The sequence below is a fragment of the Marmota monax genome, unplaced genomic scaffold (genome assembly GCF_021218885.2).
Source record: "Marmota monax isolate L192 unplaced genomic scaffold, Marmota_monax_Labrador192_F-V1.1 WCK01_AAM20220418_F8-fsc00118, whole genome shotgun sequence".
NCBI classification, from domain to species: domain Eukaryota; kingdom Metazoa; phylum Chordata; class Mammalia; order Rodentia; family Sciuridae; genus Marmota; species Marmota monax.
Genome location: NW_026695231.1, coordinates 7,037,136 through 7,051,015, shown reverse-complemented (window position 1 = coordinate 7,051,015; position 13,880 = coordinate 7,037,136). Strand labels below are relative to the sequence as shown.

Here is a 13,880-nt window from a genome sequence, read left to right as displayed (position 1 = left end):
AAACATTAATTATTGCTGGGCAAAGTGGCATGTGCCTGCAATCCCAGCTGCTCAGGAGGCTAAGGCAGGGAGATTGCAAGTTTGAGGCCAGCCTGGGAAACTTAGTGAGAGCCTGTCTCAAAATAAAAAAATAAAAATAAAAAGAATGGTAAATCATCCCTAGGTTTAATCCTCAGTAATTATTTAATTTTTAATTGATACGTAGAAATTGTACATATTTATGGCATAACATGCACTATTTGGATACATGTGTATATTGTGTATACTTAACTTTTAATTTGTTCTGAGGATGACATCAGAAAAGATATGTGATTAAATATCTGAAGTAGACTCATGAATTGCCACATGCGGTCATGTTATACATGTCCTAACTCATTTGGCCAGTGCTCCTCTGAAAACGTGACATGCCACCCACAAGCCAGAGTGTGCAGAAAATGCTTGTTTATGTTTTATATAATTTCCTTTCCTATTACCTCCCTCTGTCCCCTCCTTCCCCTCCCACAACTTCTTCCATTCTTTATTCATTCTTCCTTTCATTTCCTGACATCCCTTCTGGAATGTAAGATGTGCAAGAGTCGTTTCCTTCTCTGTCTTGTTCTCTGCTCTATCCTTCTCTTGGTCCAGTGCCTAGAATATGACAAATTTTCAATTAAGGTTGAAGATGGCTTTCACTCCCCTGCTTGACTAACAGTAGCTTGCTGTTTTCTTAAGATAAAGTCCCAACTCTTTAACTAGCTTAGGAGAGTCTGATCAATCAGATCCTTGCTTATCAGGAGGCTCCTCTCCTCTCCACCCCTCAAAGTCCACTCTCCAGCCCTGGTGAGTCTGCTGCATCCCCCATGCCTACCACCCCCTCCTGACTCCAGGGCTGGCTCATGCCATTCTCTCCTCTCTGAGCCCTCCCCACCCCACTCACTGCTCTGTGCCTCTCCTCAGGCTTAGGTCTAAAACGCCACATCTTTAGGTAGGCCTCAAAGGGCCATAGGATAAAGGTTTGGTCACCAGCCTGTGGAGCTATTGGGAGGTTGGTGAAACTTTTAAGGTTCGTGGGAGAAAGTTAGGTCACTGGGGATGTGCCCCTGGCCCCTTCCTCTCCCTCTTTTTGCTTCCTGGTGGCCATGAGGTGAACAGCCCTCCTGCACTGGGCACTCCCACCATGATATATTATGCCAAGCCCAAAGCAACAGGGCTAAGTGATCATGAACAACAGTCTCTGAAAACATGAGTCAAAATAAACCTTTACTCCGTTTAAGTTGTTTTTCTCAGGTATTTTGTCACAGTAATGAAAAAGCTAACTAACATACTTTAGGGTTGGGAGTAAGGCTTCCCTTAAGCAACCTTTCTGTGGTGCTGTCATGCCTCTCTTCTCTGATCATTATATCTGTCACCTACTCAGGGTACTCAGGTGTTAATGCCCCTCCAACACAGAGGGGTCATGCCTGTCTCACTCATTGCAAGTATCCCCAATAACATATAGTGAGTACTTGACACTAGGTGGTGAATAATCAGTTGAATGAATGACCATAAGACTGTTCTGACACATTTTTCCTATGTTCTGATGAATAGTACTACCCCTCAGGCACCCAAGCCAGTAACCTGGGGACATCTTTCTTCTTTCTCACCACCTACCTCCCCTCCAGACCCATCTACTTAGACTCTAAGCACTGCAGATTTCTTTCATAGTGTCCTCCTGTCTGGTCTTTTCTCTCCATTTTCATGAGAAGGAGTTGTCAGTGTCTCTTGTCCAAACTGTTGCAAAGCTGCTTCCTGTGTTTGACCACTTTCTTTTGGTCCTGTTTGTTCAATACATTCAGCTGCTACCAGCTTCGTCCTTCTGAGAGATAAACCCAATTATGAGTTCCCTGTGATCACAACTGATTAGTGACTTCCCATTGCCTTCAGAATATGTGTCAAGCCCCCTTCCATGTTGTGGCCCATGATCTGGTCATAGATATTACAAATATTCCAAGGCATATAATCGTATTATCATATCTTAACTATCACAGTAATAATCAAGCTGAACAGAATTTAGTTTTTCCTTATCTTCTTCTCAAAAGGCCTGTGAATACATTTACATTTATTTTGTGTTTCCCAGCACCTGATACATAGCAGATATTCTACCAATAGTTGTTGAATTAAATTTATCTAGACAGTAAAGGTATAAATAAGCAGTGTGTGTGTGTGTGTGTGTGTGTGTGTATTGCTAGAGATCGAACCTTGAGCTTTGCACAAGCTAGGTAAGTGCTCTACCACTGAACTATGCCCACCACCCTAGTTTATTTTAATTTAAATGTATTTGCTCTTATTTGTTAAGTGAATGGTGTTGAACATCATTCTCGATTTTATAATGTCATTTAAAAACCTGAATATACCCCTTGTCTGCTGTCCTCAGTGAAGAGACAGAACATCAGGTTCATTCATTCTTTTAGTTTGTCCTTCATTCACCTCTAGATATTGAATCCTAAATGGGTCCAGCATGGTTCCAGGAAGTATAAATACCACATAGGGGGATGCAATATGCATTCAGACTCAGTATCAAGAGGGCATCCAAGGAGAGACTTGAGTGAAGGCCTGAGTGATAAGAAGAAACTGGTCACATAGAAATTAGGGAAGAGCTTTCCAAGCTAAGGGGAGAGCAAAAGCAGGGAGTTGTGGAGAACTGAACTTGGTATTCTGAGGAACGGAAAGAAGAGCAACGTGGCTGGCCAGGGGTGAACCAGAGGTGGGTGAGGGGTGTAGGGTGCAGAGGCACTTGTCACTTTTGGTCAATTGAGTCAGGCTTCATTTCATGTGCATGTGACTGAACCCTAGTGATAAGTGTAGCTTAAGGAGAATAGAAATTTATTTCTCTTTGATGTCTGTCCCAGGTCCATTTTGAAAATTCCAACAGAAGAACTCTGGCCAAGTGTCTATCTCTCGAACCAAGCATTGTGGCCAGAGAATGAGGAACTATGATTAGCTCACCTTAAATTACATGCCCATAATGTGTTAGTCAGTTTTCTGTCACTGTGACAAAGTTCCTGAAAGAATCATGTATAAATAGAAAAGTTTATTTTGACTTATAGATTCAGTTCACAATCACTTGACCCTGTTGTTTTGGGCTCGTGGTGGCATAGTACATCATGGCAGAGGTGAACTTGGTATTCTGAGGAATGGAAAGAAGAGCAACATGGCTGGCCAGGGGTGAACCAGAAGTGGGTGAGGAGTGTACGGTGCAGAGGCACTTGTCACTTTTAATCGGTTGAGTCAGTCAGCTGAGGAGGACAATTCATCTCATGGGAGCCAGAAAGCAAAGAGAGAAACAGGAAGGGGCCAGGGTCTCAATATCTCTTTCAAGGGCCTGTCCTTGGTGACCAAAATTCCTTCCACTAGGGTCCACCTCTTAAAAGTTTCACTACCTCCCAATAACACCACAGACTGAGGACCAAGCATTTATTTAACCCATGAGCTTTTGGAGGACATATTTAAACTGTAGTACTGCCAGGTGCGGTAGCACATGCCTGTAATTCCAGCAGTTCAGGAGGCTGAGGTAGGAAGATCATGAGTTCAAACCAGCCTCAGCAAAAGCAAGGTGCTAAGCAACTCAGTAAGACCCTGTCTCTAAATAAAATACAAAATAGGGCTGGGGATGTGGCTCAGTGGTTAAGTGCCCCTGAGTTCAATTCCTAGTACAAAAAAAAAAAAAAAAACAAGCAAAAAACCAACTGTTCTCTCTTGTTCAAGGAGACAGAATACTTTCCTAGAAAAGAGTGAGAATGGGTTTCAGGAAATCTAAAATCTTAGTTGATCCATTTAAACTACTGATGATTACAAATACTTTGCTTGCTTTCTAGAACATGTGTAGATTAAGGGTCCATGGCTTCATAATTATAGCATAGTAAGGTCTTTTATTTGTCTATTTTTTGTGTGTTCACTATTTTATTTGATGTTCAAAACAACTATATACACTAAGTGGCATGAGGTTGTTTTTTTTTTTTTTTTAAAGAGAGAGAGAGAGAGAGAGAGAGAGAGAGAGAGAGAGAGAGAATTTTTAACATTTATTTTTTAGTTTTCGGCGGACACAACATCTTTGTTTGTATGTGGTGCTGAGGATTGAACCCAGGCCGCACGCATGCCAGGCAAGCGCGCTACCGCTTGACCCACATCCCCAGCCCCAAGCATGAGGTTCTTATTTGCATTTTACAGATTGAGAAACTAAGGCTCAGAAGTTTGGTGGCTGGTCCAAGTTGTACAACAACTTCACGTTAGAGTTCAGGAATCTCAGGTCCTTTTCTAGACCTCATTTCAATATCCAGCAACACCTTTCAATCTGTTATAATAGTGAGGTTATATCTTCTAGTATTGTTTTAAATATTTTTATATTTGCAAAACATTTTGTTAATCCACTTCTAATTAGTTCTTAGGTAGTTAAGCTAATTAGATTTTTGGATCCATATAAAATAGATGATTTTAGGAGAAACTGGATGCTCTAACTAACTGTGAAGGAGATTCCACAACGCTGCTTACTAGAAGTAAGTATGATGGTTCTAATGATGACTGACAGAACTTAAAAGAAGGAGCCACTTGCAGATTATCTACCAAAGGCATCATGCCAGGCCCTTTACATGTGCCGTTTAGTTTTATTCTCACAACTACTGTGGGACAGAGTGATACCCCTATCTTCTCCAGATTATAAATGAGAACATAGAGGCTCCGAGAAGTTGACTTGTCTACTTGCTGATAGCTGACAGAGCCAGCATTGGATCCTAGATCTGCATTGTACCCAAACTTATGTCTTTCCACTATATTCTCCTGAATATTTAACTAGTACATTTGCATAGGTAAAATTATTTGTTAATAGGTCTTAGCACAAAATTACTCTCATAGTCTCTTGGGCAAATGGTCTTTCTCATTTTCATAAAGTCTAAAATTTAAGATGAATCTAGCAGTGAAGGAAGCTGGTGTTTGTGTGAGATTGTGGTGGCCTCAAGCAACATAGGTGAAGCCTTTTTGTAAATTATAAAATAGACAAGATCAAGAAAGAGGTCAGGCATGGTGGCAGAAGCCTGTAATTCCAGAGGCTTGGGAGGCTGAGGCAGGAGAATTGCAAGTTCAAGACCAGCCTCTGGGTGGTTCAATACCTAGTACAAAAAAAAAAAAAAAAAAAAAAATCAAAGAATAGATTTTCTCCATTATTTTTGCAATTTTAAATTATTTTTGTTCCCCCTTTGAATTGAAAATAGTCCAAAAGTAGATTCTCCACCATTCATCCATCAGGAAGAATCAGACCCCAAATGATATCAGGATGGTAAACTTCAAGAAGTTTCCAGCTCTGCCTCTATGCTTTACCCTCTTTCCTCCGGATAGCCATACTTCCTTTTATATTCTTGTTTTCAACAAACCTCAGCATGGGAATTCCCCACAAATAAGTCTCTGGGCCTGTCCTTGTGAGCTGGAGAAGGAGAGACTCACAGACCAGACCTTTAGTGTTCATAACCACAAGCAGATCCCAGACCACATGGCCTCTTCACTCTCAATGCATCTGACAGCTGAAGGAAGTGTCTCTCTACCAATAACCCACTCAAAACAGTGAAAAGGTGACCATTGCTTACCTTTTCTCTTTTTCCACACCTATCGCCTCTATATGAAAAAGAAAAACATGATCACTTCAAGTCAAGAATTCATCCTGAAATACTTTAGGGGGAAAATTGTATCATCCCAGGTGGTAGTATATAAAAATCAATGTCTTTTTTCCCCCCAGTACTGGGCACTTAATCCAGGGGTACTCTCCCACTGAGGAACATCCCCAGCTCTTTTAAAATATATATTTTTAAAAATTTTGAGAATGGTTCTCCCTAAATTGCCACAACTTGTTTCAAATTTGTGACCCTTCTGCCTCAGCCTCCCAAGTTGCTAGGATTAGAGGGATGTACCACCATACCTAGCTTTGATGTTATTCTTGTATGTCACTCAGCAGTCACTACCTTGGGTCCTGCAATTTTGTGTATGAGGAAGTATTGCCATTCAAACTATGCTTCCTCCAGTTGCAGGAAATTAAAAATATTTTATCTTGTGTCTGCATAAATTCCACTGCTCTTTAAATGAAGTTATGAACAAATCCTTAAATGCCTATTTTCTCTAAAAGTAACCCTTACGTGAATCCTTTGGTGAAGGGAAATATTCAAACCTCCCTGAACTTGACTGCAAAACCCAAAGGAGTGGTTGCTTTTTGTGAACACCTACTGAATCTTTCTCATGAGCCCTGCACTCCACTAAGCGACTGACATGCATTTCCTCACTTAAGTCTCAGGACAACTCCATGAGGGAGATACAATTATTAACCTCATTGCTCAGATGAGGAAAAAGAAGATGTAAGAAAGTGGCCCCAGGTCATGTCAGAAGTAGCAAATGAGATTGATTTATTTTTATTTTTTTTTATAACAGGGTTTCCTTTTTTTAAAAGAGAGAGAGAGAGAGAGAGAGAGAGAGAGAGAGAGAGAGAGAAGAAAGAGAGAGAATTTTTAAATATTTATTTTTCCGTTTTCGGTGGACACAACATCTTTATTTTTATGTGGTGCTGAGGATTGAACCCAGTGCCTCGCGCATGCCAGGCGAGCGCGCTACCACTTGAGCCACATCCCCAGCCCATGATTGATTTATTTTTAAAATTAAATTTATTTAACTGACATAAAATTATAAACATCTGTGATGTTTTGATACATGTATAATTGCAGAATGTCTAAATCAGGTTAAGCTATGTCCTTACACATTTTCATTTCCTTATGTTAAAAAGTTTTAAAATCCTTTCTTCTAGCTTTTTGAAATGTACATTATTGTTATCCACAGTCATCCCACTGAACTATAGAACACCAGAACTTCTTGTTTCTATTTAATAGTAATTTAGTATCCATTGATCAACCTTTCCCCATCCTTCCCTCCCTTTCTCCTCAGACTCTGCTAACTACCATTCTACCTCCACTTTTTTTTTCCATTTTTCTTGTTTTATTTTATTTTTTTAATTTTTAAAATTTTTTATACCTTTATTCCTTTTTTTTTTAAATTTTTTATTGTTGGCTGTTCAAAACATTACATAGTTCTTGATATATCATATTTCACACTTTGATTCAAGTGGGTTATGAGCTCCCATTTTTACCCCATATACAGATTGCAGAATCACATCAGTTACACATCCATTGATTTACATATTGCCATACTAGTGTCTGTTGTGTTCTGCTGCCTTTCCTATCCTCTACTATCCCCCCTCCCCTCCCCTCTACTGACATTCATTTGTCCCCCTTGTATTATTTTCCCTTTCCCCTCACTTCCTCTTGTATGTACTTTTGTATAACTCTGAGGGTCTCCTTCCATTTCCATGCAATTTCCCTTCTCTCTCCCTTTCCCTCCCACCTCTCATCCCTGTTTAATGTTAATCTTCTTCTCATGCTCTTCGACCCTACTCTGTTCTTAGTTACTCTCCTTATATCAAAGAAGACATTTGGCATTTGTTTTTTAGGGATTGGCTAGCTTCACTTAGCATAATCTGCTCTAATGCCATCCATTTCCCTGTAAATTCTATGATTTTGTCATTTTTTAATGCAGAGTAATACTCCATTGTGTATAAATGCCACATTTTTTTATCCATTCATCTATTGAAGGGCATCTAGGTTGGTTCCACAGTCTTGCTATTGTGAATTGTGCTGCTATGAACATCGATGTAGCAGTGTCCCTGTAGCATGCTCTTTTTAGGTCTTTAGGGAATAGACCGAGAAGGGGAATAGCTGGGTCAAATGGTGGCTCCATTCCCAGCTTTCCAAGAAATCTCCATACTGCTTTCCAAATTGGCTGTACCAATTTGCAGTCCCACCAGCAATGTACAAGTGTACCCTTTTCCCCACATCCTCGCCAGCACTTGTTGTTGTTTGACTTCATAATGGCTGCCAATCTAACTGGAGTGAGATGGTATCTTAGGGTGGTTTTGATTTGCATTTCTCTGACTGCTAGAGATGGTGAGCATTTTTTCATGTACTTGTTGATTGATTGTATGTCCTCCTCTGAGAAGTGTCTGTTCATCTACCTCCACTTCTATGAAATCAGTTCTTTAGATTCCACGTAGGAGTGAGATCATGCAATACTTGTCTTTCTGTGTCTAGCTTATTCCATCATGTGGAACACCATGTGTTGTTGCAAACAACAAAGCTCAGGTTATTAACTGCTGTGCTATAGCACCTTTCAAATTTTCATAAAGTGAGTGCAAAATTAAAATTACCCAGAGTCTTGATACTTTCTCAATAAGCAGGTTGCATTATTTTTTTTATTATTGGTTGTTCAAATTTTTTTTTATTATTATTGGTTGTTCAAAAGGTTGCATTATTTGATGTTATGGTAGGGCTTGTATTCTTCCCACTGCCTGGGTTAGTGCTAAGAGCAGACATTGTCTTCAGCTGCAGGAAGAAATGGCATTTGGAGAAACTAGAGGTGCCTGTAAGTAAGGACACTTGACAAACTGACCAGTACAGCTCTGAATTTATTTACAGCTTCTCCTTTGAGGCAGGCTGTGACTACAGTGCTGTATTTCCCCTTGCCAATAGCCCATTGAAAGTGGAGGTGACCAATCTCTGTGTTTATATTTTATGCTTCTATCATTAAAAAAAAAGCAAGAAAAAAGTATGTCAAGTCTCTTAAATTTATTGTATCCTGAAAAATTGAGGGTTATAAATGCATACTTTTGGAATACCGATAAGTATCTTTTTTTTTAGTTGTTAATGGACCTTTACTTTATTTGATTATATATGGTGCTGAGAATTGAACCCACTGCTTCATACATGCTAGGCAAGCAGTCCACCTCTGAGCTATACAGCCCAGATATGTATCTTTGTACAGCCAAAGTGTTTCAATATAGACCATAAAATTTCACCAAGGAAGAACTGACTTTATATACAAGATTCCTCAAGTACTCAGAGAAGGGATTTCCTTTTGCAAAGTCATCACATTTGTACTCTGAATATTTGGAGAAATGTCCATCCCTTCGCAATGTATTTAAAATCGGGAGGCTGTTGCTATAGGGAAAAAGCTTCCTCTTTTTCTGAGTAAGAATTTGGTGCTTTGGACAAGATGTGCATTCTCTCCCCTGAATGGAACATCAGCTCTTGTTACTAGAAGAGTTCAAAAGTGAAAACAAATGCTTGCTTCTTCAGTTACTAAAAAATAAATAAACAAGGGTGTTATGCCAGCATAAAAAGCCCAAGACTACACAGCATCAAAACTTTCAATGTCATAATCTCTGCATTTATTAATTGTGTTGCATCAAATTTTGCTTCAACAAAAAACAAAGTTGGAAATCCTTTCATTTGTTTAGGGGGAAAAAAACCACTAAAGATGATCAAATTAATGTAAGGTGAAGATGAAAAATATAAACTCTAGAGTTTGATGCCTAGATCAGATCTCACGTCAGTCATTTATAGATTGTGTGAATTTTTAAACATACTATAATATTTTGTTTTTTTTTGATTTGGGCAGTAACAATAGATACAGTGATAGAAAACTCCTTGAGGTTGGGGGTGCATTGCTGTGACTGGAAAAGGGCATGAGAGAACCAACCTTCTGGGGTGATGGAAACATTTGTATCTTAATTTTCATGGAAGTTCCATCCATTTGTCCAATCGGCTCAATTTTATACTTACAGTAGAGATATTTTACTGTATGTGAAGAACAAAGATCCTGCCTTTGTCAGCTTTTCTGCCACACTGACCATAAAGACCTGACAAGAACAATTAGAAGAGGAAAAATGTAGTTGGGGCTCATAATTTCATAGGTCTCCAGTCCATAGATGGCTGACTCCATTCTCAGGACCTGAAATAAAGCAGAATATCATTGTGGAAGTGTATGGCAGAGGAAAGCAGCTGGGGACATGGTATTAGGAAGCAGAGAGAGAGGACAAAATATAAACTCCAAGGGTATGTCCCCAGAAACCAACCCACCTCCTCCAGCCACACCCCACCAAGTTAATCTCTATTTCAGGGTTAAAACTCTGATAACTCAATCATTTCATCTCTAAACTGTCTTGCATTGTCTCACACATGAGCTTTTAAAAGGGGGACACCTCACATCTAAATCATAACAGACCCACAATCGAATCTTGCCAGCCTTTTGCTCAAAATACTTTGAAGGTTTTTCATTGCTTTCAGTGAACACCTTACATCTGGCCCTGCAGCCTCTCTGACCCCATCTCATGTCACTTTCCTGCACTGTCACCCATCTTCACTGTCACAGCCCTTCATCTGGCTCCTTCATGTGTCTCCTACCACAGAGCCCTTCATTGTACATGCTTTGCCTCTGCCTGCAGTGCTCTCCCCACCAGGGAAGATGGTGTGATTTTGGCCAAATTACTTAAGAATCTTTGGGCTTCAGGTGATTCATCTGTAGAATAGTTTATAATTAAATAATAAATATTAAAAGATTTTCTGGGGGCTAGTGTGAGAATGAAATGAGATAATGTCTGTAAAGTGCTCAGCATAGGGCTGGGCTAAATAAGAGTTCAATAAACAAAAGCTGGTTGAAACCTCCTAAATTACTGTGAAGAATGAAGTGCAGTCTAAATATCTGTTAACTAATGTATATTGCACACACACACACACATATGTAAGTGAAAATATTTTACTATAGTGCATTTTGTTGACAGTATTTGGAACACTTGTCCTTTCTTAAGGTCAGGAACTGGGTCCTGGACAGGGGCATCAGACATTGGCTCTGGTTTTCTAGTTCCATTGACTGCACTCCTGGGGCAGTGACATTTTCTGGTCATCTGCCTTCGGTTAGGGGAATGACTAGGCAATAGGCACGAGTGATATAATTCTGCTGACTTTGGGTTTTCCTTTCAGTTGTGAATGACAAAGAAATGCAATTAGCAAGGGCTAACTTCAGCTTTGTCAGATGAGTTATAGAAGGCGTCATGCTTTTTTGGACTGCTTTCATTGCTGCTATGTTAAATATTTTAGTGATTGCACAGTTTGAAGACAGTGTAAACCAGAAACTGGTAAGGCTGTGGTACTCAGATAGATCTCTTTTGTGTATTAGAGAGTGTCATCTGTTGTTCATTCTATTACACACATGCTGCAGTGCTAACAGGAACACTAATGGTAACAGTAGCTGACATTTATTTGAGTGCTTACTATTTACCAGGCATGGTTAAACCATTCTTTATATATTAACTCATTTAATACTCACTATATTATCATTCCCATTTTATAGTAATTAAAAAGTAGGCCTGACTGATTTAGGAACTTTTCCAAGACTATACAGCATCAAGCCTTTCATCAATCAAAAATTTTTAATTCTTCTACATTATTCATTATTTTATATTAATTTTTAGAACATAATTAAAGTGATCAATTTCTTCGAGTTCTGCATGGGGATATTTTCCTGGAGGTGGAAAGAAAATGTTCATTAAGCTTTCTAAGTTTGGAGGCTCATCTAGTATAAAGTAGGACCCTCATATCAAGATTGCTTTAGCTCAATTGTCAGGAACCCTCTGAGATCATTAAAAGACAGTTTTATACTTTGTAAAACTAAGACAATGAATAGGGCTAGAAGTTAGAATATTCTGCGAATGGATGCTGGACTTTTTTTGGGGGGGGGTTAGTTTTTCTCTACGTTTCTTAGGATGGTCTTGAATTCTTAGGTTCAAGTGATCCTCATGCCTCAGCCTCCCAGTAGCAGGGACTACAGGAGCACCATTGCTCTGGGTTTGTGGCTTCTTTATTTTTTGAGTGAGACATTTTTATCGATTTCCAAGCCAAAAACAAGTGTGTGTGTGTGTGTGTGTGTGTGTGTGTGTGAGAGAGAGAGAGAGAGAGAGAGAGAGGGAGTGTGTTAGTTTTCAGGAATGATTAAAATTCAGGGGTTGGGAATGGGGGAGGTGAGAGAGAACAGAGATGACCAGACTTCACAGTTGGATCCTTTGTGAAATGAGATAAGACTATAAAACAAATAATAAACAAATAAAATTCCTGCAGGGCTTCCCATTCACTCTCTGAACTGACCAATGGCAAACACCCTTCTTCAAGAGTCTGTTCCTCAGTCTCTTTCAGAGTCCTGGAAATGGTTTCAGTTGGGATAACTTTTACTTGGAACAGGGCCTGTTGTTAACTGGAGAATCTTTATTTGGATGAAACCATGTAGGTCAGGGGATTGAACTGAGAGTTATCAGGTCATAGTGTCAGGGACAAATGGGGTTAGTCAAATATTCTCTTCAATGGGGAATGAGAAAAGGACACAGTGGCCACTGGACTTGTATCTACCACTGAGTAGACCAGTCTATGAGTGCTGGGTGGGAGTGCCATGTTACTAAACCGTGATGGGGTTCTCCTGAGGAAGGCCTTTGGCTCCCTGGCAGGAGAGATAAAGTGAAGATCCCAAAGGGAACCCAGAGGATGCCACTCTGAGAGAGGGAGGGAGGGAAGGAGGGAGAGAGAGAGAGAGAGAGAGAGAAGGAAGGAGGTATGGAGGGAGAGAGAAAGAGAGGGAGGGAGGAAGGGGGGATCCTGATGCCTTTATGAGGCTTTGAGGAAGAGGAGAGGATAAAATAGCTTTTCCACGGGTGGTAATGGAACAGGGTGGGGATGGGTACTGAGTGAGGGATGAGCTCACATTTAACAATAATGTAAGCAGGAAGCACCTCGTAAAGGCAGGGTTGGCCCCAGCTAGTGCTCTTCAGCCTTACTACTGCTTAATATGGAATCTGTACTGCAACCAGCGTCTGGGCACGTAGGCAGAGGTGTCCACGTCCACCACAGTGAGCACACCCACAGCAGTCAAGGTCCTTATCATTAAGACTCAGCAGAATATTGGCGGGAGGGCCTGGAGAAGCAGGTGATGGGTGAATCCCACCTCTGCAGGGGGAGGAGCGGTCTGTGAAGATTGACATTCGGACACAACCCCCTCCTCTCTGCACCGCTCGGTCCCAGAAGGAGGCACAGTGGCTGGTGGCCACCTGCCAAGTCAGGCCCAGGCCGCGGAGGTGGCGTAAGGCTCTTCAGACACCGCCGCCGCTGCCACTCCTTTAGACTCTGGACGTGCGTGGACCGGGGGCGCTCTGCCTCTGCCTTATAAAAAAGCGTCAGGGCAGGGCGGGCCGGGCACCCGGGAGGCGGGTACCAGGCCTCAGCAGAGTCCGGGCGGCCGCGCCTCGCCTTCACCTGTTGCGGAGGCAGGGTCTGCGGTGGCTGGGGCTCGGCTGGCTGGACAAGTAGGTGTGCGGTTGCAAAGATGGGCCGCTATTCTGGCAAGACGTGCCGGCTGCTCTTCATGCTCGTGCTCACCGTGGTCTTCTTCGTGGCCGAGCTGGTCTCGGGATACCTGGGCAACTCCATCGCGCTGCTCTCGGACTCCTTCAACATGCTCTCCGACCTGATCTCGCTGTGCGTGGGCCTGGCCTCCGGCTACATCGCCCGGCGCCCCACCCGAGGCTTCCGCGCCACCTACGGCTACGCGCGCGCGGAGGTGGTGGGCGCGCTGAGCAACGCGGTCTTCCTCACCGCTCTCTGCTTCACCATCTTCGTGGAGGCGGTGCTGCGCCTGGCCCGGCCCGAGCGCATCGATGACCCGGAGCTGGTGCTCATCGTCGGCGCCCTGGGGCTGGCGGTCAACGTGGTGGGGTTGCTCATCTTCCAGGACTGCGCCGCCTGGTTCACCTGCTGCTGCCGGGGCCACCGTCGCCGCCTGCCGCAGCGGCAGGAGCAGGCTCTTGGCAACCCTCCCGGCGCTTTCGGGTGGCCCCAAGGCGCCGAGGGCCAGCAGCATGCTGCGACCCCGACGGCCCCCGGCTTGGACTCAGCTGTGACCCTCCGGGGGGCTTCGATCGAAAGAAAGCAGAAGGGGGCGACCGTATTCTCAAATGTAGCAGG

General features: G+C 42.2%; 1 protein-coding gene across 3 annotated transcripts in view; it reads left to right on the top strand.

Moving 5' to 3' along the window:
• The window catches only part of Slc30a10 (solute carrier family 30 member 10), a 46,116-nt gene that overhangs the window by 15,759 nt on the left and 16,477 nt on the right, over positions 1-13,880 (top strand). The window contains exon 1 of one of the 3 annotated variants that reach the window (XM_046438488.2): positions 13,039-13,879. The exons of 1 other annotated variant lie outside the window; for it this stretch is intronic. In XM_046438488.2, the coding sequence (XP_046294444.1) occupies positions 13,243-13,879 (637 nt within the window). In that variant the 5' untranslated portion in view covers positions 13,039-13,242. Of the gene's footprint in view, positions 1-13,038; position 13,880 lie in introns of those variants that run through there. One more of the 3 variants, XM_058577053.1, reaches the window with a different exon arrangement.